Source organism: Bemisia tabaci, chromosome 1 (assembly GCF_918797505.1).
Source record: "Bemisia tabaci chromosome 1, PGI_BMITA_v3".
Taxonomy (NCBI): Eukaryota; Metazoa; Arthropoda; class Insecta; order Hemiptera; family Aleyrodidae; genus Bemisia; species Bemisia tabaci.
In genome coordinates, this window is record NC_092793.1 from 34,558,922 (window position 1) to 34,582,707 (window position 23,786).

Genomic DNA, 23,786 nt, shown 5'->3' on the forward strand with positions numbered 1-23,786 from the left:
TTTGGATGCAATCAATTTGCGATTCGGAAAGGAGCCCCGATTTTTAAAATTGGGCCCCCCGTTTATCCCCCAAGGGGTGCTAGAGGAGCTTCGGGACCATGAAATTTGGATTTCTCGAGGTCGATTACCTGGGAAACCGTCTTTTTCTGGAGAATTTACGTCAATTTTGAGACCAAAGAGAAATTATGGAGGGGGGTACTGTCCCCCTCTTTAGGGGATCATTTTTGGGCCTTAGGTGGTCCGATTTTGGATTTTTAGGGGTCAATTCCACGTGAAATTTTCCGTACTTTTCAATTCTGATGCGATCAATCCGCAATTCGGTCGGAAACCGTGACTTTTAGCATCGTGACCCCCCCTTTACCCCCCGAGGGGGGATGGGGGGGTTTCGGGACCACAAAATTCGGATTCTTTGGGGTCAATTCCCTATTCAACCCCGCGGTCTCCGACTTCGTACGACCTAAACCAACCGAGAAAAAGGCCTGGTACGGGTGGTCTGAAACACCCTGTATTACTGGTTTTTTTCTAAATTCAAAAATTATAGCTAAAATTTTGAAGGATGTAAGCGGATGCTGGATTATCCGTGAGATAAAGCGCTTTTTTATGTGGCAAAATGAAATCCTCACATCTTCACGGAGTGCCCTTTATATAGGCTCCATTACGATCTGCGGCCGGGTAAGCGAGAAATCTGTTGTTAAAGATGGTCATGACGGGCAGTTTAGTCGTATTTTCCGTAATTTCTCTTTTAGAACACCAGGAATGTTAAAAAACTGTAAAAACCCGCGGACACGGTAACATGGCGATTCTTTAGGTACCCACTTTTTGGGTCTAAGGTTTACCGTTATCGCGGAGTTTGAGTGACTTTCTCAGGACCGTGGATTCTTGAAATTCAAATTTCCCGGCAAAGTGAAAAGTAAAATTTTCGTCGTTTTGGGTCATTAAGTACTTATAACTTTTTGAAAACTCAATGGATCTTAATGAAACCCCTATACGCCATCCCGCTAACTTAGCTGCGTCCATAGACACCAAGATCGTTGGAATCCGTGCCGCCGTTTGCTCTGAATTCCATTTTATATCGAATCAATTTCAGATTAAGGGAGTTGCCTGTGACTAAGAGTGTCGGCCACCCGTTTGTTATCGGGACTTTAGTAGGACGTCATTTTCCTCGACCGGGGGTGGCTACCGCCACTCTTGATCTTTTATACAGGGTGTCCCAAAAGTCCGTACCCCCCCCCCCCCCCCTGGTAACTTTTGATCGGTTAGAGATAGAAAAATGAAACTTTGGGAATGTTTCAACCTCAAAAGGGGCCATCTTCTAGGGAGTTCAACATTTTTGACCCTCCCTCAGGGGGGCCGCGAGGGGCCTCAATTTTTTTTTCAAGTAGTAACCCCTCCCTATTTTGCGATACATCATCCGAAAGAACATAAAAAACTAAGAATTTTGGCGCAAACTGCAGATCGATCTCTTAATTTTTGACCGAATTATGATAGGTCAAAGGTCAAATTCGACCTATTTTCAAAAAGTCATAACTCCGATTCAAAATTATCGTAGAGAAAAGAATGAGACGGGAAAATTTACCAAATTATAAGCACTTTTAAGTAAAAATCACAGAAATCACTTAAATTTAATTTTAAGGGAGGGTCGGACCCCCAAATACGTCAGTTCAAAGGTCATCCGATTTTCCCGCGAAAGGAGCCAATTTCCCCTCACTTTGCCTCAACATTATCTCGGTAAGTTCAAAATTAGTTCAACATTGCAATTTCAAATCCTCAAATTTTGGGCAGAGTTTAAAAAACAAAAAATAAAAAAAAAACGAAATTTAAGGTGATAAAATTTAACCAATTATATTTCGTTTTTTTTTTAAACTTTGCCCAAAATTTGGGGATTTGAAATTGCAATGTTGAACTAATTTTGAACTTGCAGAGATAATGTTGAGGCAAAGTAAGGGGAAATTGGCTCATTTCGCGGGAAAATCGTATGACCTTTGAACTGACGTATTTGGGGGTTCGAACCCCACCTTAAAATTATTTTTAAGTGATATCTGTAATTTTTACTTAAAAGTGCTTACAATTTGGTAAATTTTCCTGTCTCATTTTTAATCTATGATAATTTGAACCGGGAGTTATGATTTTTTGCAAGTAGGTCAAATTTGACGTTTGACCTATCATAACTCGGTCAAAAATTAAGATTTCGATCTGCTGTTTGCGCTTAAATTCTTAGTTTTTTATGTGCTTTCGAATGATGTATTGCACGATAGGGGTTACTATTTGAGAAAAAAAAGTTAAGGGCCCTCGCGGCCCCCCTGAGGGAGGGACAAAGATTTTGAACCCTCTAGAAGACGGTGCCTTTTGAGGTAGGAACATTTCTAAAGTGTCGTTTTTCTGTACTAACCGTCCAAAAGGTAACGGGGAGGGGGGGGGTACGGACTTTTGGGACACCCTGTATGTTTAAATACTATTGAACTATCTTTTGCCAAATGTTAATTAAACCTTATAGTGAGGGGGCATATGTATTCCTGTGTGCAAGTTCGTAAAGGCATATTGTGTCATTCATCAATCTCTTCGTTTCGATGTCTAGATAAAGAAAATTGATGATGGCCATCTCAAATTTCATGAACATCCCCCTAAATTCAAGATGGCGGCCTAAATGGCGGTTTTGGGGTGAAAAAATTCGAAGTTTCCTAATACGCTGTGTTAGGTGTCGAATCTTATGTATTTTGATCATAAAATCCGAATTTTTAGTCGAAAGTTAGCCTTGAGGTCATTTTCAGGTCCAAATCCAAGATGACGGCCAAAAATACCTCTTAGGGCTACTAATTTGCCTACACGGGTGTAGATGCATAGTGAGGCATCAATCGTACGGTGTTCACGGTCCGAAAATGAGGTCTATTTTTTGCTGCAGCCCTCAAGAAATCCTAAAATCAAATGTGGCGCCTAAAATTATTACGTGCAAAATTAAGTTTTATGGGTCAAAGAATTCGAAAAGAAGAAAAACAACATTCTCTGCGCCATGATAGTCGAATTCGCATCTTCATGAGCAAATATCATGTCAAAAATTTGTAAGATAATGGGTCGCCTACACACGTAAGATCTTCATACCGGCACAAAATATGATCTACTCGCATCTCTGAATACTGTAATTGAAGTCCAATGTATTTACTGCATGCACATAATTCGAAAAAATTGCTCCAATCCTTGGCCAACGCGGATTTTTCCTGAGTTCTCTAGATTTTTCTGATGAATATGTGGCAATGCTGCGCCGCGCAGGAAGTCTTCATAGATAAATGTATATAATTAAGAAATTAATAATGGATAAAAATACGTATATAATCACTAGTTATGTGACCGTATAACAAATGAAAAATCACGGGTTTTGAACTTGGGTGAAAGAGCTCGACGAATAGCAGTCTCCAAATACTGAAATAATCACTGGAGTGATTTTAGGAAATAAAATTTGGCAACATCGGCTTTTTTTGGCGGGGGGGGGGAGCTTTTAATCCAAAAAGCTTGTTGGAAAATGGTTTTGATAAGTCACGTTCACTTTCCGCGAAGGAATCTATTTCTGGTTTCAGATAGTCGCCCTTTTTATGCCATATTAAATAATGATGAAAAAACAAAGAAATTCTAAAAAGTTATTTTTAAGTATGAGTGCAAGGTTTGCCATCGACGAAAATTGACCAAAGTGACTATCTCACATTCGTTATGAAAGAAAGTTTGCTCTTCCAATGATGGGATCGTTAAGGAACAGCATGTTGAATGCCAAAAACCGAATTTTTCGCTAAAATCGACCTTCAGACTCATATTTAGGCGAGTTTTAGACCCCCAAATAGACCGCACATGACCAAATCATTATACGTTCCGTGTCTTAATCCTCTGTTTACAATGACTACATCAGAGGTTCCCTCCCTGGTGACTATCTGTGTCTTGGCTGTCTTGGTGTTCGAGTTCAAGCGGCAACTATCCCGATAAGACACCTGGGGACATTCTGCTCGTTAAGTATCCGCAAAACATATGTTCTTCGTATGTGGTCGAATGCTCTCTCCAAATCCACCAAACATAATAATAATAAAGGCTTGTTGAACTCGATGGATTTCTCTGCCAATTGTCGTACCATGAATATGGCATCGTTGGTGCCTCTGTTTTTTCTATACACTTGCTGTTCCTCGGCCATATGCACAATCTGCTCCAAAATATCTTTGAGAACGGACGTAAATAGCTTGGAGCACGTGTTTAGGAGCGTAATACCGCGATAATTTTCAGGTACAAATTTGTCACCTTTCTTGAAGATGGGAATTGTGAAACTATCCTTCCAGTCTTCCGGCATTTTTTTTTCTTCCAAAATTTTCTGGAACAGACGATGCATCCACTCAGCTAGGACTTTTCCACCATATTTAACGAATTCATTTCCGATGCCATCTGGTCCAGGGGATTTTCTGAGCGTCAATCTGTGAATGGCTTTGGTCACCATCTCCAATGACACGGTCACATTATCTTCGTTCTGGTAATCAATCCTCTCTTGGATGTCGTCATCTGCAGCTTTGTACAGCTCAGTAAAATAAGTATGCCATTCTTCTTTCCGAATGTGATGGGCCTGCCTAAATTCACAATTCCTTTCCGCTGATTTCGAAGAGCATTCCACTTTTTCCGTTGCGCACCATAAAAGTCATGCTCCATTCCTTTGGTGTAACTTTCCCAATAACCTTCTTTAATTTTCCCTATGTTCTGGTTCATCAAGTTGCGGACCCTTTTGTACTTTTCATATTCTTCTGGAGTGGGATTAGATTTATACTGTAAAAATGCTTCCTTCCTAGACCTTGCAGCATCTTTGACTTCATCACAAAACCAGGGAGTTCGACTAATGGTAAGATGAGGTGGTAATGGTAATGGTAACTCGAGGTAAGGTAAATGACTAATATAATCACATTAAAGTCAACCTCTGCAGTTGTTTTATAACAAGGTGGAGAAATGGTGCTGGGTCCACACCACTTCGCGGGGAAAACAAAGCCAAGAAGTTCCAAAAAATTAAAATTAGAGTCAAAATTATTTTTTGAACTCTAATGCGCACCAGTACGAAACTGAGGGGGGAGAGTGTTCAGCTCAGGCAGTTTGTATTGGATTATTAAGTTGGAGTCACGCCGAGAGATCTATACCGGTTTGGGCCTTTTTAGACCTCATCAGCAGATAACACTCGGCAGTGAACCCAACTTAACATGCCGCAAAATCCAAGACGGCATTAAGACGCCGTCAAGGATATGACCCGAGGCATGACACAAAAGTGTGATCCTCGCGCCATCTACCGTCGCTGCTGAACAACTCTCATAACAAAACAAGGAAACCACCTTGTTATGTACAGTTCGGGCCACTTCTTAGTGTTTTTTCATTTGTGGGCACAGTTTGGGGATATGTGTTTCTCTCGTTCGGGAGCGGGCGGTTGTGTCTAGATGCGTTCGCATCTCCAACCAGCCTGATAATCATTTTTTCGGGTTTTCCTTGTTTTGTTATGAGAGTTGTTCAGCAGCGACAGTAGATGGCGCGAGGATCACACTTTTGTGTCATGCCTCGGGTCATATCCATGACGGCATTTTAATGCCGTCTTGGATTTTGCGGCATGTTAAGTTGGGTTCACTGCTGAGTGTGATCTGCTGATGAGGTCTAAAAAGGCCCAAACCGGTATAGATCTCTCGGCGTGACTCCAACTTAATGATCCAATGCAAACTGCCTGAGCTGAACACTCTCCCCCCTCAGTTTCGTACTGGTACGCATTAGAGTTCAAAAAATAATTTTGACTCTAATTTTAATTTTTGGAACTTCTTGGCTTTGTTTTCCCCGCAAAATGGTGTGGACCCAGCACCATTTCTCCACCTTGTTATATATAGTTCGGGCCACTTCTTAGTGTTTTTTCATTTGTAGTTGCTTTACTGAGAGAGTTTTTAATAGAGGGTTCAACTCCTACAATGACCACTTTCTGGTTAAATGAAGTATGACTTTTACACCTTCACTGTTTATGACACCTTTGCAATTTCTGAAGGTTCCCTACAGCCCCCATATCTGATCCTTCGTTTGTTCCTACTCCCTAGGACATGATGTATTTGAATAGGGCAATGTGCGTCATTCTAAGTGCATCTATTCTTGGCAATCTTGCCAAATAGACTACAGTAGTAGCAAACATCCTGAGCTGTGTAGAAATTAAATTCTCTGTACATTCGTCCCAGGTCTAGGAAGAATTGGTAAAATTAAGCTTAGATATTTTACCTTTGTTTGTAGAGTAAGTGGTTCTGATATACACTGTTCTTTCTTAAACATCCCTCGGTTTAGGAATGTTATCCTCACGTCACCTATACGGCAAGAATACATATAGACCTATTCAAGAACAGCTTATACACCTATTAACAATGTATGTACCCATCAGACCAGCTGTGGCTGCTTGTAATTATCCACTTTAATCTGTAGATGAATTCCTCGCGGATTTATTCTGGAAGAAAACGAGTAAGAAACCTCAGCACACAATGAAAAACTCAGTAGGACTGACTGATAAGCTGAGCAGTTAAAAACTACTATACCTACAGGGTTATCCAAAAGTCACCTACCACCCCTGTAACTTCTCTCCTAATTAAGCTAGAAGTTTGAAACTTTGGCAATGTTCCTCGGTCTAAAGTAGCAACTTTTTGATCCCCCCAAAATTTTGAGGGGGGGCTACCTTTTTTTTAAATGGCAACCCCCCTTTTGTGATACCTAATTCGAAAGATAATAAAAAAAGAAATTTTTTTGCGCAAACCGCAGGTCAAAATATTGATTTTTGACAAAATGTCGCTGGTCAAAGTTCAAAATTGCGTAAATTTGGCATCTCCGTTTTTTATTGGCGGATTGATCTAAAACTCAGAATCTTCAGGTTTTTCGGGACGAGAAAAAAAACCTTGGCATTAGTTTTCCAGAAAAGGCTGTCCTTTTCAAAATGGCGGCAGTTGAAATGGCAGCCTAGAGCGGGAAGTGGATATTTAGGCTGCTTATTGTTAGATTTGTATGAAACTTGGTATCCGGAGGTATTTCGGCACGAGAAGAACGAATCTTTCATTGGATTACTAGGAGCGGTAGCGACCCCGTCAAGCCTATAGAGATCGCTAACAACCGAGAATGGTAGCCGCTACTGTATCTTACACGAACCCGTTCAACTTTTGCGTTATTTTGAGATATTTCCGCGAAAACTCAAAGAATTTGAAATTTCGGAAAACTTTAAAATGGGGGGGGGGGGAGGAACGACGGGAAATCCATATCACGGCTGTTTACCGATGGATTTGCACGAAAGTCGATACTCTGGTGGTTTTCGGCTCGAAAAAAATGAATCTTTCATTAGATTTTTGAAATACGAAATACTGTTAAAATGGCGATGGAAAAATCGGTGTTATAGCCGGTGATATGGATTTCTCGTCATTTTTTCGTCCCCATTTTAAAGTTTTTCGAAATTTCAAAAATCCAATGAAAGATTTGTTCTTTTCGTGCCGAAATACCCCCGGATACTAAGTCTCATACAAATCTAACAATAAGCAGCCTAAATATCCACTTCCCGCTCTAAGCCGCCATTTTAACTGCCGCCATTTTGAAAAGGACTGCCTTTTCTGGAAAAGTACTGCCTTTTCTGGAAAAGTACTGCCAAAGTTGTTTTTCTCGTCCCGAAAAACCTTTGGATTCTGAGTTTTAGACCAATCCGCCGATAAAAAACGGTGATGTCAAATTTCCGCCATTTAGAACTTTGACTGGCCGACATTTTGTCAAAAATCAATATTTTGACCTGCGGTTTGCGCAAAAAAATTTCTTTTTTTATTATCTTTCGAATTAGGTATCACAAAAGGGGAGTTGCCATTTGAAAAAAAAAAAGTTAGCCCCCGCCCCCTTCGGAGGAGGGGGGGGGGGCTGGCCGCCCCTCAATATTTTGGGGGATCAAAAAGTTGCTACTTTAGACCGAGGAACATTGCCAAAGTTTCAAACTTTTAGCTCAATTAGAAAAAAAGTTACAGGTGGTAGGTGACTTTTGGATAACCCTGTATAACATCAAACTTTCATCCCTGGACGTGGACAACTTGTTTACTAACGTAGATGTTGATGGAACTAGGAATGAAAGGAAAGTTTGATGGCTCACTCAGCTTCATCGTCCTGTGAAGTATGAGAATTTTGTCTCTTTACCGAGTTTATTCGAAAAAACGACTCTTTTAAGCTTACTTTTAGCTAACAACTAGAAAAAGAAGCTTGCTTTTTTTTCCAAGTTAACCAATCCTCAGTTGATTCTCTTTTTTCAGCTTCACCACTACTCAGTTACTGAAGCTTGTCTCTAATGCAGAGGGTCTGCTGCAGAAATTGGCAGATACCCATATCCCAGCTGAGTATCAATGCGAAATCAATGAGTGGCTGTGTCTAAAACAAGAATGTGAGGAAGTGTTGTCAAGCGTAGCTTCAAACAGTGCCGAAGAGGACGATGAAAACATCGATGATAGTGATGCTTCCTCTTCTGTGAAGAGCGAAAAAGGCAAACGAGGACTGGGTCCCATTCGTGAGTATCTCTTTTTTCTCATTTTTCTCTGCATAAAGTTGTCTCATCTGCACACTTGTCCAAATACCATATTGATTCACGAGTCGAAATAACTAATATTTCTGCTCACAAGAGGTCTGTCCTATTCAGCTCTGATGGCCTACAGAATCTTTTGGTGGCCGTCTGTCAGAAGTGCAGGAAGCCATCCTCCCAAAAATTTGAGTCCTAGGATAAGCTTTTCTAATTGGTTATCATTTTTCGAGGAATTTTGGGGAAAAATGAAAAGCAGCCCCCGAAACTTTGCCAACATCCTAAACACCCAAGGAAAGACTTTATCAATATTTTAGAACGCTTCAATTTTGCAAGATTATAAGAAGTAATTTTTAAAGAACAAGATCTTTTCAAGGCATTTCCTACAGCATCAGACGAGTATAGTCGTCAGTGCACTTCTGGGACTTATCTGAATTGACGAGATAACCAGCTACATCCAGTGACATCGCTACCATTATTTGCTACTCGTCCATACTATTCTCAAGACCATGTAGCTTGTCCTTTTGCCAACGTGAATGAATCCAAGTGATTTTGTTTAAATTTGGTGTAATGAAGTATTTTATCGAAAAACTTTTTAGTTAGGCAACATCTTTCTAGGCAAAGCAGGCAAATTAATCATCACACTCTAATGAGTTCAGTAGATCTACATTTTGAAGGCAAGGGTGGAATTGGAGGCCGCCTGAAGAACTTCTTAGACCTTAGAGGTATGCCTCCAGTTTCTACCATTGCTTCATGTTCATCGCTTATTGGTAACTACTCTCTAAGGCTTACTATATATGGCAGGCATACGATTAATGTGAGATCAAGTGATCCTGGAATTGCAGATCATTTTTAGAAGCACAGGGATGATGAGGAAGCTGCATTTATTATTCTTTCTCTTTGTCTGTCTGATAACATTTTGATGTTCAAAGTAAAAAACCAGCCAAATGTTAAACAACCGATCCATAGGTCGTTTTCGTATGCATTCCTAAAACCTCAAGGCTTTCTCGAGTCCTGAGAATTTTAACATTTAAGGAGCTCTTAATGTATCAGGGTCAGTCCAAATGAGGTTTCATTTTCCGAGTTCAACATCCCTGAAAGTAAAAATCAGTAGATGACGTGTGTACATATTGTACTTTTTGGAACCTCCAAACCCTACAGAGTCGTTATGAATCAATGGCATGGATGTATTCTACAATAAATTTTTCGTCATCGCTATAACTCGTAGATTTATAGGCAGAAGTCATGGTAATGATCATTCTCCAGATTTTGTGTCATAATTAGACTAGATTTTGGTAGAGGGAAGTGAAATCTCTCATTTGAGGAATTTTAGATCATGCTTTCATTAATCAAGTGGTTTTGATGATCATTTAAAATTGTATTAGATTTTTACTGGTTAACAGTTATGCAGCTCGAAGTCTCCCAAAGTTTAATACTATGAATCTAACAAATGCGTTTTAATCCAGTAAAACACATAGATTGGCTCACCTGGCTTACATCTTCATCCTGAAACACAATGAAAATTGAATGCTGTGATGCTGATGTTACTGTCATTCAGCAGTGAAAGTTTACTCGCAAGAAAGGGGTTACGGATAAGACACCAAATTCGACCACAAGCATAACTTATCACTTCTTGCCCAGAGGAAACAGAAATTTTTGCTTTTAATGTAAGACCTATTAATTTCAAAGTATGTTGAAGCCATCTCCTATCTGAACAGCTAATCAGGTCAAAAATATATTCCTGAAATTAACCATTGAAGATGAGGACCTTGTCCAGCCACGATTGTGGTAATGACAATTCAGTCTTTTTTGTAAAATACAAGTCCGAAGAAGAAAAAGAATCGAAGAACTAAGTACAGATTTGAATTCAGTATAAAGTTTCTGCCGGGGATGTTGTATAAATTAGGGCATGAAGCAGTCGACTGCGGCTTTGCGAAAATTTAGTCGACCATAGCAAAATGAAATCTTACTTAGACGCACCCATTAAGAATGTCTAAGAATGCCCATTAGGTATGAACATGTCCCGCAGATGTAAAGTTTAATCGTGTGTAATTGAGGTAGTGAAGTATAAACACTGAATTTGTTTTTTTTTGGCATCAAAATTTCTAATGAACCTTTTTTTTTCTCTTGCTTTTACAGCTGAAGTCACTGAAAATGAAGTGAGCTCATTTAGCGGAAGCAGCGGCAGCGAAAGGAATCGCTCAATAGATTATGGCTATTACCAAAAATTTGAGAAACCTGTCACAACACGCAACAATTCTGATTATTGTAACAACAACATCAATAATAATATCAGTAATAATCATAATCCACACTCAAGAAACCATTCTCTAGTCATAGATCCTGAGCCAAGTAACTTAAATTTCACAGTTGTCTTTGATAACTACTACCCAAAATTTCGTCAAATTACAGAAACCAAAATTAGGCATGAAAAGAATTCTCTGGATGATAGACTAGGTCCAAAAAACTTGGGTGAGTTGGTATACTTCATCCCTCTATTCTTCTAAATTTTTTTTAAAATTTTAGTGATCGTTTAATGTTATTTTTTACGGACCCTAACTAAAAATTCAGAAAGCACCATTAATTCTGCAATTCATGCTGCACAGTATCCATCAGGGCTAACTCTTTTTACCAAGCAATTTCAATTTAGTTAAATAGTTTTAGAAGAAAAGCAATTCCTCAAAGGATATTAGAAATGCTAGGTTTTCATGTTACTCTCTGCATAGGGTTTGGAAGAAATATGGATACTTGTCAATATCCATTTATGTATAATATTTTAGGGCTATACTTATGAACTAACACTTAAATATTACAGTGTCAGGAATGCCATGTCTCAAGAAAAGTTCAAGTAGGAGTTGAGAAGTGACTTCTGCAGTGGCCGAGTTAGTTATCAGTACCTCTGACAGGGCCTGCTTAGTCCACATGGATTCTGAACCATAGTTCGCTGGGATATTCCCACACATATGTGTTTATCTCAAGAGGCATTTTTGAGTTTTTTAGGCATGAGCTACAGTGTTTTGCGATGTTTTCAATGTCTCGTTCGATTTTGGGTCAGTAAATCAGAAAGTGCGCAATTGCTTTCATTTTGGTCCTGCCCAAGTGAGCTAGGTGCAATTCGTCAAGCAACTCTTGGCAAAATTGTTGGGGCATGAAGGCCATGTTTTCTGCATGATTAGTCTTGATAACCTCTTACCATTCTGGTTACGCGTTGATTAGTTCGTGGAAATTGTTACTTGAGGAAGCGAGGTACAGTCTTATCACTTTTCAGTACAGTTCAATCATAGGTCAACTTAATGCCACTAAGTCAGAGATCCTCTACTATGAGCATTGGCTCAAATTTTGTTTTCTCCGAGTCTCTTTGATTTTACGTTAGAAGTTGTTAGAAACACCATTTTTCCAGTCGATGTGTAAGAAGATCTTTCGTGAAGGGTATGTACTTGCTCCATTTTCATAACTTGATGTATAAATTAAAATGAGCTTCATTTTGCCGCATCAATTTCTGTGTGAAACAGCTGCATCCATTTCTCCTCTGTTTTGAGGCCCAACAAAATATTGTCTATCTTCTTGGATTGCTCAGAATTAAGATATCCCAAACAGATTGATCGATATCCTCTTACATGTCAAGTATCATCACTTTAAACAATTATCTTTTTATTTAGTAAGAAGTATGTCTTCATGATCTACACTTTGCTTCCGAGTCTTATCGTATCAGACCCAGTAAGTACGGGAGCCTTCTCCCTTAGCAGTATCCCTCAGTTCGTCAATCCCTCAACCAATATCAGTAATATTCAGTCACCTACTACCTCCTTGGGGAATTCACAAAAAATTCTGAACATCTGAGAAACAAACAGTCGCCTTGATGTATTTTTGGTAAAAAATTGTATGAATTCTAAATCATACTTGAAAATTCAATGTACCTAATTTGTGTGATGCGACAACTCGATACCTATCCCCCCCCCCCCCCCCCCCGGGGTCACCCTTTTCCAGTGAGCCTTTACAATAGGGACAGATGCATTTGACTATCTTTGGTAGTTCTACTACTTTCAACTATTTCCAGACTAATCATAAGTCAAAGGGTGCTATAAAAATTTCTGCTGAATGTATATGTGCTTTAGCAGACACAAAAACTTGTTTACTTTCCACTTATTCAGGATTTCAAAATAGCTATTAGTACCTACATCATCATTACATTACAGCTCTAAGTGCACCTAAAAATCGCAGGAAATTCGTACCAGGAATTCCTCCCCTCGCGCGACGCGCAGGGCAGGCCCACCGCACCGACCGCTCTCTGCTCCCAGTAGCAACCTCCTCCCCCGCACTGTGCAGGCCCACCGACCGCTCTTTACTCCCAGTGGCAGGCTCCTCCCTACCCGCCTGCCTTCCCCCTGCACCGCGCCACACACATCTCCCACTCCTTGGCTGCTTTCCGCATCCACGTTGCCGAGTGAGTTCAACCCAAAGACCTAAAGACGGAGCGCTAGAAGAAGAAAATGAAACCACCTCTCCTATTAGTTAAAGCAGCGGAAAAGCTAACTTTATCTGTAAAATTCCTGTAAGATTCCTCCTTTTTACCAATCCAAAATAGGTTTATTATAAAAATTCACAATCCCAACTGTATTCATTTGTTTGTTTTAGGCAAATAAAACGAGATTAGAAGAAGAAATGTGGAAAAATCAAGAGGACAAATTCAAATCAAATTTCGTTTCCCGCGCATAGATTTTCAGCAACTTTATCTAAGATTCTTGTAAAATTCCTGCTTGTTACCAAGCCAAAGTAGGTTTTTTACAAAAATGCACTATCCCCACTGTATTTATCTGTTCGTTTTAGGCATTTAAAATTTCCCGCGCATGGATTCACATCGCCAGAATGGCTTCACTTCTTCCCCGTGCTCTTGGACACGAGCACTCCGTCTTTATGTCTTTGGTTCAGCCAGTATAGATTCTCGACTGGTTGAGAGCGCAGCGCTGTGCACCTCCGCTTGATTGAATGCTGCGATCGCTTTCGAACTCATGAAGAATTGAAAAGCGAACGTCCTCGAAAAATCTATTCTCGAACTTCTTCAAAAATCGATTCTCGAACGTTCTCAAAAATCGATTGTTGTGCCATAGAGTATTCTAGAAGGCTCTGGAACATTCAGAGCCAGTAACTAATGGGTATAAATACCCCCGCGTGATGTCATGCAACAGTATGGGCAGACCTCGGCAAGCAATTTGGGGTGCGCTTCGCGCCTGAAATGACTGATGAGGCTCGCTAGCCGTGTGGGCGCTAGTGACCGGGGGCCAGGGGGTGGAGGCTCCTGGCTAGTAATATTTTATAGCCACACCTTTATTCATCCAAAAACGAGCTAATTTAGACTACCAAAACTTTCAGAAACAATTTTTGGGTAAAAAATTCTGTCAAGAAAATTGACGTGTTACATCTTAACCGAAAACTTACGCTTTTACCCCACCTAGATAAAACTATCTTTGAGGTAAGCAGAAACCTCTCTTTGAAGTCTCATAGTCCACCAAGACCAAAAATGTCCAAAACCTACTCTCGAGTTCAGAAGAAAATAAAAGAAAATTAAAAAAAATTATTCCCTCAATAAAAAGAAAACGGAAAAAAAACGAAAAACCGATTTTGTGGTTCATAAGTATCTGAATCCTTCGAATGAACTGGAAATCAGAAGGATCTGAAGTGGATCTCTAATGAATTTTTCCTCTCAATTATGAATTCCGCACCAAGTGCGACTGGCTTGGATCTTTCCATACACGAGCCTTACGGAACTGATTTCTTTTTACTGAGGTGAGCGGGAGCATGTACTTTTCCTTCATAAATACGGGACGCCATAAGCGTTACTCTTGCATTTGCAAAAACCCTCTCACCAAGGAGAGCGCGAGAGCTTATACTGCGTCCATTTCCGAACGGGACCACTCCAGAATTTCACGCACTTTAATAATTTGAAAGATTCATCTGTTCTTCTCTCCTCTCCTTCCGTCCATGGACAGAGGTCCACAATTTTCGGATTTATTGACGCGACCTGCTGTGGCTCGATGCGTATGCACAGGTAGATTACCGAGATAAAATAACAGTCTAAGAAAAATATGTACATCACAGAATGGGTGTGACTTTCATTGTGTCGAAACTGTATCTATATGTTTGAAAAAACTGGTTGTCTTAAGTGGGACTCACCCATTCCGTGAGGAGACTCAGCTCTCCTGCACTTTAACAATTCCACTAATAATTTTGAGATGCAATAATTCGCTCCTTTGACCGGACCTAACATGTCTGTTAAAAATCCATCTATTAGTCCAGCAGCATCTTACAACTAAATAAAGGAGATAAAAGTAAAGGAAATTAATACTTGTAATAGCCTACATACCATCCGAAGCAAGAAGTAAGGTCACTGAGAAAAAAAAAATTCCATGATTAAGATGCAGCAAAGTTAATTGGAAGAGCCTAACATGTAGTTCTGGAAATATGGGTCAACTGGTGAAATTGCAACCAACTTGAGGCAGATATCAGGAATAAAAATGCACTGCAATCCACTGAGAGCATCGAGCCACGTCAGTAAATCCGAAAAATTGTAGACCTATATCCATGGACGGAAGGAGAGGAGAGAAGAACAGATAAATCGTTCAAATGATTTAAATACGTAGAATATTGGAGTAATCCCCTTCGGAGATTGATGCGGTAAAGGGTCTCACGGTCTTCTTGATAAAGAAGTTTCTGCAAACGCAAGAGTAACGCTTACGTCATCCCGTATTTATGAAGGAAAAAGTAAATGCCAAATGCTCTCCTCAGTATAAAACAATCGGTTCCGTGCAGCTTGTGTATGAAAAGGTCCAAGCTAGTTGCATTTGGTGCGGAACTCATAATTGAAGCGAAAAATTCATTAGAGATCCCTGACCGATTTTGCGGTCTTGAAACTTTGAAACCCTCAATGTCGATGGAAACGACTATCATTGGAGCCTGTTTCCAGAAGGTAGTGCAGAACAAATTGTATGTAATTCAAGGCTGGGTAACAAAAAGTATAATAACTCTATAAGCAGGTCAGAAAGAAGAATCAACAGTATCTGAGCCGGAAAAGACAACATGCAAACCTGTGACCAATCACTGCTTTTCATGTTAAATAGGGAAATTATAAGAACACTGACCCTGATTGATGGCGAGCCATGCCAGCAGAATCTATAGTGATCTGGTAACACATTAAAAATTTGCATGAGAAGTGCAACTATTTACAGGAGTGATAAATATTTGAGGGCTTGAGAACCCAGGACCATAAATTATCATTTTGGTAAAGTAAACAGTAGAAATCCTTAACCGATTTTGTGATTTCTAGTTCATTAGAGGGATTTAGGTACTTATGAACCAGCCCCCCTCCAACTCACTCTGGATCCACCACTGTGCCATTTCCAAATTCCAGTTTGGTTTAGATGAAATAAAAAAAGGGGGAAGGGAAATTATGTATGGCATATTCATCCTTATATGTATGTTTACTACATGGTCAAACTGCTGTAAAATGTTAAACAATTACGAAGATCAGCGTGAAACAGGGTGCTCCTGGGCGCAGCTGCAGGACTCTGGCCCGAGGCCCATGTATGGACCCTGTCGCGTCAACTTTGAAAAAGCATAACTCCGAAACTAATCATTTCCCCAACATCCTTTTCAGCTCATTTTAAAGAAAAAAACAGGGACTATCTTTCACACACATATTCATAACATTTTGTGCGGCCCCTCACGTCGAAAATTTGAAAAATCCGAAATTAAGATGAGCCATAACTTTACCAAAAATTACCCGATTGTCAAGTTCTTATACTCGATAGAAGGGTCTTTTTATGCTCTTTCATTTGAAAAAAGTTCAACTCGATATTTGCAACGGTTCAAAAGTTATGACAAAAGTTAATTTTTTTAGACCCCCCCCCCGTCCCCCTCCCCTCGGGAGGCTGGATCAAAAACTCCGCCATTTTTGAACTTCTGTAACCTTCTTTTACAAAAGGTGAAGGCATGACAAGATTCCGTTCTGGGCCCAATTCTTATGGGAGATGTGTGTACCTCTTTAATGATTAATGATTACCCGAAAGCTCATTTGTTTATCATGGTTCACATTTGTTGTTGTTATTTGTTCACACGGGGACATGACAATACGATACGAGCTAAGGAGGTGGCGCTCTTGGTGGGCGAGTGGTGAACCTTTTCCAGCGAGGAGAGTGAAAGAGCTCTCTAGCGGTTAACCGACTAGCTCCTGTATTGTTCATTTCAGTCGTCAATTCAGATACGAAAGAGGAAAAAAGAAAGAAGCTGAACGGAAGGCAAAAAACCAGAACAAAAGGGTATCTTGGGAAGTTCTGCCCCCAAAAGTGACGAGCATTCCTAGGCAAAAGAAAAGGATCACAAATCTTAACACCCTCGAAAGAGTGGAAAGAGAGCTGTTAACCGACAACAGACCAAGAGAGCTCAAAAAAGGAGCCGAGACCAAGACTCAGGAGCGAATCAAGCTCATTCTCATAAGCGGGTCAGGTTAGATACAAGCATACTTGAGTCTGTCAGGCCGCCATTGAGGAAAGGTAGAAGTTGCATACACTATGTTCAGTGACGCTCTTAGGAGCATTAAAGAGGCGGTGATACTTATAGACTGTCCAGTTAAAGGAGTGATCAAGGAGCAATCTTAGATAACTCAGCAGGCAATACTGCTGTTAATAAAGCCAGCATGGACTCACAGGCTGACACATATACACATACCAGTTTGCTTATCAGGCAGGAAAATCAACAGATACTGTCAACGGATTTCAATTGAGAGGGTAGAACCAGCCTTGGAACATAAAAAAATTGCTATTGCAGTCTTCATTGACATTGAGAGCGCCTTTGATACTACATTAACTAGGGCAATAATAGAGCCTGATCGTGTAAGAGACCTTGACTAAACCACTGGAAAGAGGGTTAAGTCTTTGCTACGTAGCAAGATCATAACAGCAGAATTCTTTAGAGAGAGGACGGAAATGTTAGCAACTAAGGGATTTGCTAGGGGCGGAGTTCTCTCCCCTAGAATATGGAACTTAGTTGCGGACGAACTTCTTATCCTGAATAAAGCTGTATGCCATGCTGAAAGCTACTCTGATGATTTTGTCATTGTGGTTAGAGAAGAACATGTTAGTGTACTCGAGGGATCTTCTCAATTTGGCCTTGAGGGAAGTAAAAAAATCGTGTAGGGGTAAGGGCCTAAGCATAAATCCTTTGAAGGCCACTCTCGTGCCATTCACTAGAAAGTGTGAACTAGAACCTAAACCTCCAACAATCGTTGAGAAAGAAATAGGGGTGGCAGAATCGGTCAAATATCTTGACCAGCTTGACCAGAGATTGACCAAGGGAAACACTTCAAGCAAATTCGAACAAAGCTTTTCCTCCTCTGGGGTGTTACTTGGTTTTTGGGTTTTAGAACCGGTGTTTAACTCCATATCCACGAAAAAATTAAGTTAAGAGACTGAGCCCGGCAGAGCCCCCTACCAGGTAAGGCTACGTACACTTGGAGGACGCCCTGTATCCTTGGTCACTGTTAAAAGACACTACTAAACCCCGTGCCAAGGGATCCGATATGCACGGTACGCACGACATCTCGGGTTGGGTTAGGGCAGATCAAACTCAGAATCTCATAAAAGAAAAAAAGAGCATGGGCAGCTATGACTAGGGCCACAGCATCGCCAACCCTGGAACAGGTAGAGTCCCTGTTCCATTACGGGGATCATAATTTTGCCGTAATAAATCTTCTCTTGTTCTGTCTTTATTTCCTATTATCTCTAATTTTATCTATCAATTCTTTTCAGGTAATAATAAGCTGCGACGGAAAAGCATTTGCGCAGCAGAAGATCCTTTGAGAAATCCAGACTATGTTTCTGCCCCAGACAAAAAGATGGTGATTCTTCTAGTCATGCTAATTTATTGTAGCTCTGTTAAAAATGTCAGTACTCCAGAGATATCTGAAAGCTGGCTTTTGGGTTGATATGATCAATTGAACTGTGAAAAATTTTGTCGTCAAAGGCATGAATTCTAATTCTTCAACATTTCTACTACTTCACCAGCAATGGAATTACATATGACGTATTGAAGTGCAAATACCAGCAAGTTTGGGATTCGAAGGGCTTTTTCCCTCTAAGACTATTTTTCAGCAGACCAGTTGACAAGTTATGAATCGAAACCTTCTGATACATGATCACCAATCAAAGTTTCATGTCGAACGCAATTTGCGCAACGAAAATTATTGGAATCAACTCCGAACTAGGATATTAACGTTTTTTTGTAATTGGTTACGGAGAATTTGAATTTTCTAGTCACAAGATCAATAATACTTTCTGTCTGTCAAATCGCTCTTTACAACGATTTCGGCAGGCTTCTCAATGAGGCATGTTTGTTGTTTAAAATGTAAATAACGTGCAATAGCCGAACGGAAACGTCAAGATTGAAGTTACAATATTTTCATACTGCAGAGACTGTTACAGTAACATCTAGTGTGTGATAAAACTCGATTAGATTGTTGTTTTTCTATGAGCAGGAAGTTTTAATTTATGCATCAAAGAACTTTACTAACTTGGTTAGGAGTTAAGTTCAGTAATTTTCGTTGCGTGAATGGTGTCCTCGGTGAAATTTTGATCATGGAGCATGTATCAGAGTGCTTAAATACGTACCTCTAGGGTGGTCCAAGTTAACATTTGAATTTTTTTTTTCGCCCTATGAACCGAGGCACCCCCTAAATTTGTTCCTTACCATCCAAATATGATACCTGCCAAATATATTTGTTCTCCGATAATATTAACACATGCCGCCGTGAGGCTGAAAATCTCCAAAAGAATTACATTGATTTAAATAAGGCAAAAATGAGCCGATCCATGGTATTTCATTTGTTGGTTTTAAAATGCACCTAAATGAAAAAAAAAATTACTTTTACTGAAGGAAGTACCTAGAGGAGCCACCTATTGTAAATGAGAAAATCACACATACATCCCATGGGGGGGGGGGGGGGTTCACGACAGAGTGGATTCATTGGCGCTGGTGCGCCACGCAAGGCATCATGCGCTAAGGTGATCCACTCTGGTCAACTTCCGAAAATGGACCGCGATGCTCTCTGGATTTGTTCCATCCAATCCGAAAACGATGAATGCCACGTATTTTTACTTCCTGATAATACTAAGATCTGCCACCGTGTGACTGTTTACTGGGAAAATTGAGGAAAATAGCAAATAATAGTAAAAAAGACGAATATCATAAAACTTAGCAACGTTGGCAGAACAGCAGCGTTGATCCTCATTTGTGTTTGAACGAGCCTCTAAAATACGGATTTCAAGTTTCAGCACTTGTAAAAAGTTTTCAGACACATAGCATTCAGACGGATTAAATTTTCTTGAGAGAAATCAAAATATGTCCGAAAATGGCGAAATCTGCAATAAAGGTAAAATAGCTAAAACATGTTCAAGCTTGAAAATTTCTGATGCCCGCTGATAAGTAACATTGTATTTTATACAAATATCCCCTTTTGAACCAGCCTAACGTACCTCATGTTCCGGTCTAAACCTACGAAACGTGTTGAATTTTAAAAATGTGAGGATAGAAGCATTTGTCATATTTTTTCTGCAAAATCAAATTCATAGACCGTGGGCCAGCAAGGGGTAAACCCCCCCCCCCCCCCGTGGGAATTTTGAAGATTGTGATTTTCTTGAAGCTCTCGACTAGCAGAATAAGATTTTTCTTGTTTACGCGAATTCTATCGTGGTGGGGGGGAGTAAGCCCCCCCCCCCCGTGGGAATTTTGAAGATTGTGATTTTCTTGAAGCTCTCGACTAGCAGAATAAGATTTTTCTTGTTTACGCGAATTCTATCGTGGTGGGGGGGAGTAAGCCCCCCCCCTAAACCCCCCTAAATTGCTCAGAATTCCGACTTTTCCGCGAATTTTCCCATTGTTCTCGAAAAGGGTTGATTTTAGGGCAAAACTCCACAAAACCATTCTGAAAGCTCGTGAAATTTTGGACTAGAAAAGTTATAAGTGACTTTCGCCATTACCGGCAGTCCCCCAGAATGGGAGGGCTTAAAATGTCAAAATATCTCAAAGAACCCCGCACAGAGCATGGGGTCAACGGCTCTCTATGAAAGTCCATGAAACTTTAATAGATTGATGTAAAGTTCATAATTAAGGGAAAGCCAAAAAATTAGCTCATTTTTGCGAGTAGAAGCCGAGATATTCGCAATTGAATCCGGACTATTTTCTATCATGCCGCAGCATGGCGGAACAATTCCGAGTCCCCTCTCCTTTCCTTGTTCGGCGTTCTCGATCAGACCTCACGTCACTCACGTGAAGATAGGTGCTTATGCGTTCGGCTTGTTTGAATGCCGTCCCTCCCTCTCCCTGCATCCGTCAATTCTGTTTCAGCAACTACATTTCAGATTAAACCGACCGGCGGCGCGGACACGGGAGAGGTGCGAGTAGCAGGGAACTCCGTATCGCACAGCCCGAACGGAGCGTCCTAATCAAAGGAGTGAGTGTAAACAATGTGACATCGTAGTTACCTGGTGGAGACTTGGGGAGAGGGGATTTCCTGGCCGAAATGCTCAAGCAAGGTAAGGCGACACGGAGAATTTACCTCCGCCGCACAGAAAATAGTGCGGGTTCAATCGCGAATATCTCGGCTTCTACTCGCAAAAGTGAGCTAATTTTTTGGCTTTCCCTTAATTATGAACTTTATATCAATCTATTAATGTTTCATCGACTTTCATAGAGAGCCGCTGACCCCATGCTCTGTGCGGGGTTATTTCCGCGAAAATAACCGTTTCGCCGCGATTTCTCGCCAATAACGCGGAGAGAGGGTGGAATTGGTAGCCCGTTCTCGGCACATGTGGGCAGTAGATAACGGGACTTGGTCTCTTCTTCACTTTTGGAGAAAAAAAAAATATTTCTTAGCACTAAGCCATACAAGTGATCAATAGACCGAGCAATTCTACAGATCCAGGCAGATTATAAACTCACTTGAATGCTGAGAACGCCGTTCAACTGTCATTTACTTGCAATAACAACAAAATAAATCAAGAGAGTCAACTGATAGACCGTGGGCCAGCAAGGGGTAACCTTCCCCCCCCCCCCCCCCCTGTGGGAATTTTGAAGATGGTGATTTTCTTGAAGCTCTCGACTAGTAGAATAAGATTGTTCTTGTTTACGCGAATTCTATCGTAGTGGGGGGAGCAAGCCCCCCCCCCTTAGCCCCCCCCCCCCAAATTGCTCAGAATTCCGACTTTTCCGCGAATTTTCCCATTGTTCTCGAAAAGGCTTGATTTTAGGGCAAAACTCCACATAACCATTCTGGAAGCTCGGGTTTTGGACTAGAAAAATTTTGAGTGACTTTCGCCATTACCCGCGGTCCCCCAAAATGGGAGGGCTTACAATGTCAAAATATCTCAAATTTCCGCGAAAATGACCGTTTCGCCGCGATTTCTCGCCAATAACGCGGAGAAGGTTGGTAATATCGTAAAATTGTTTATCCCTAAAATGATAGAGCATTAATTTTTCATACGAGGGGCGGCCTAACCCCTCGTGAGGGGGGAGGGGGGCCCCCTAGCAGTACCCACCCTATACAAACCGTCAAGATTGGCCGCTTCCTTGAAGTAGCGTTATGCGCAAAAATAGGCAGCAAAATGAAAACAAGTGGCGTTCGTTCTGAGAGAACATCAGTGTGACTTCTTGTGGGAGGTTACAGGGGGGAGGGAGGTACATCCTCCTCCCTTTTCTCCGAGTCGAACTATCTTGATAAATATCTGTCTGTGACCAAATGAATGATTGAATACTTCGGCAAACGATCCAATACACTTTAAGCCTATACTCCAAACGTTTCAAAAATGTTGACATGAGCTTAAGAATGTACATTTCCGTTAATTATGAATAGGCTCCTCTCAGTTTCAGTAATTTCCAAAAAATCAAATAGTATCTCTACGTTCCCTGATTTAATTATGTATCCCTTCAAATCTTAAAATTCTCCTACTGCAGCTAGGTTTCCCCGTCCCTCTTATTATTAAGCAAGTGACGTTTTTAAATTACCCCTCCCCCACCCTTTTTTAATGTTGGCTGGGGAGGCTAAGATGTCTAACGCCCCCCCTCCCCTCATTAAATTATATTAGTGTGAGCGTGACAATGACACTCCCTGAAAGTCGCCTTTTAGAGTATGGAATTTTCGCGTTTCTTTAAATTTTTTCGTGACTATTTTTTTGGGGGAGGGGGTGGAAGAGGAGGGGGGGGAAACTCTTCCCCACTCACCCCCCCCCCTCGTTAAATTTTGTTAGTGTAAGTTTGTTAATGACAAGCCCTGAAAGTCGTCTCACAAAGTGGAATTTTCGCGTTTAATTAACGTTTTTCGTGATTATTTTTATGGGGGGGGGGGGAGGGAGGAGGATGTACCTCCCTCCCCCCTGTCACCTCCCACAAGAAGACACACTGATGTTCTCTCAGAACTAACGCCACTTGTTTTCATTTTGCTGCCCATTTTTGCGCATAACGCTACTTCAAGGAAGCGGCCAATCTTGACGGTTTGTATAGGGTGGGTACTGCTAAGGGGCCCCCCTCCCCCCCACGAGGGGTTAGGCCGCCCCTCGTATGAAGAATTAATGCTCTATCATTTTAGGGATAAACAATTTTACGATATTACCAACCTTCTCCGCGTTATTGGCGAGAAATCGCGGCGAAACGGTCATTTGCGCGGAAAGAATCCCGCACAGAACATGGGCTCAGCGGCTCTCTATGAAAGTCGATGAAACTTTAATAGATTGATATAAAGGTCATAATTAAGGGAAAGCCAAAAAATTAGCTCACTTTTGCGAGTGGAAGCCGAGATATTCGCGATTGAACCCGCACTATTTTCTGTGCGGCGGAGGTAAATTCTCCGTGTCGCCTTACCTTGCTTGAGCACTTCGGCCAGGAAATCCCCTCTCCCCACCAAGTAACTACGATGTCGCATTGCTTACACTCACTTCTTTCATTAGGACGCTCCGTTCGGGCTGTGCGATACGGAGTTCCCTGCTTCTCGCACCTCTCCCGTACCGGCGCCGCCGGCGGCCGGTTTAATCTGAAATGTAGTTGCTGAAACAGAATTGACGGATGCAGGGAGAGGGAGGGAGTACGGCATTCACACCGGCCGAGCGCATAAGCAAGCACCTATCTACACGTGAGTGACGTGAGGTCTGATCGAGAACGCCGAACAACGAGAGGAGAGGGGACTCGGAATTGTTCCGCC

General features: G+C 41.1%; 1 protein-coding gene across 2 annotated transcripts in view; it reads left to right on the plus strand.

Moving 5' to 3' along the window:
- The window catches only part of cos (kinesin-like protein costa), a 143,835-nt gene that overhangs the window by 29,926 nt on the left and 90,123 nt on the right, over positions 1 to 23,786 (plus strand). For both annotated transcript variants that reach the window (XM_072300250.1, XM_072300248.1), the window contains 3 exons: positions 8,289 to 8,539; positions 10,688 to 11,020; positions 18,349 to 18,437. In XM_072300250.1, coding sequence (XP_072156351.1) covers positions 8,289 to 8,539; positions 10,688 to 11,020; positions 18,349 to 18,437 — 673 coding nt within the window. The remainder of the gene's footprint in view (positions 1 to 8,288; positions 8,540 to 10,687; positions 11,021 to 18,348; positions 18,438 to 23,786) is intronic.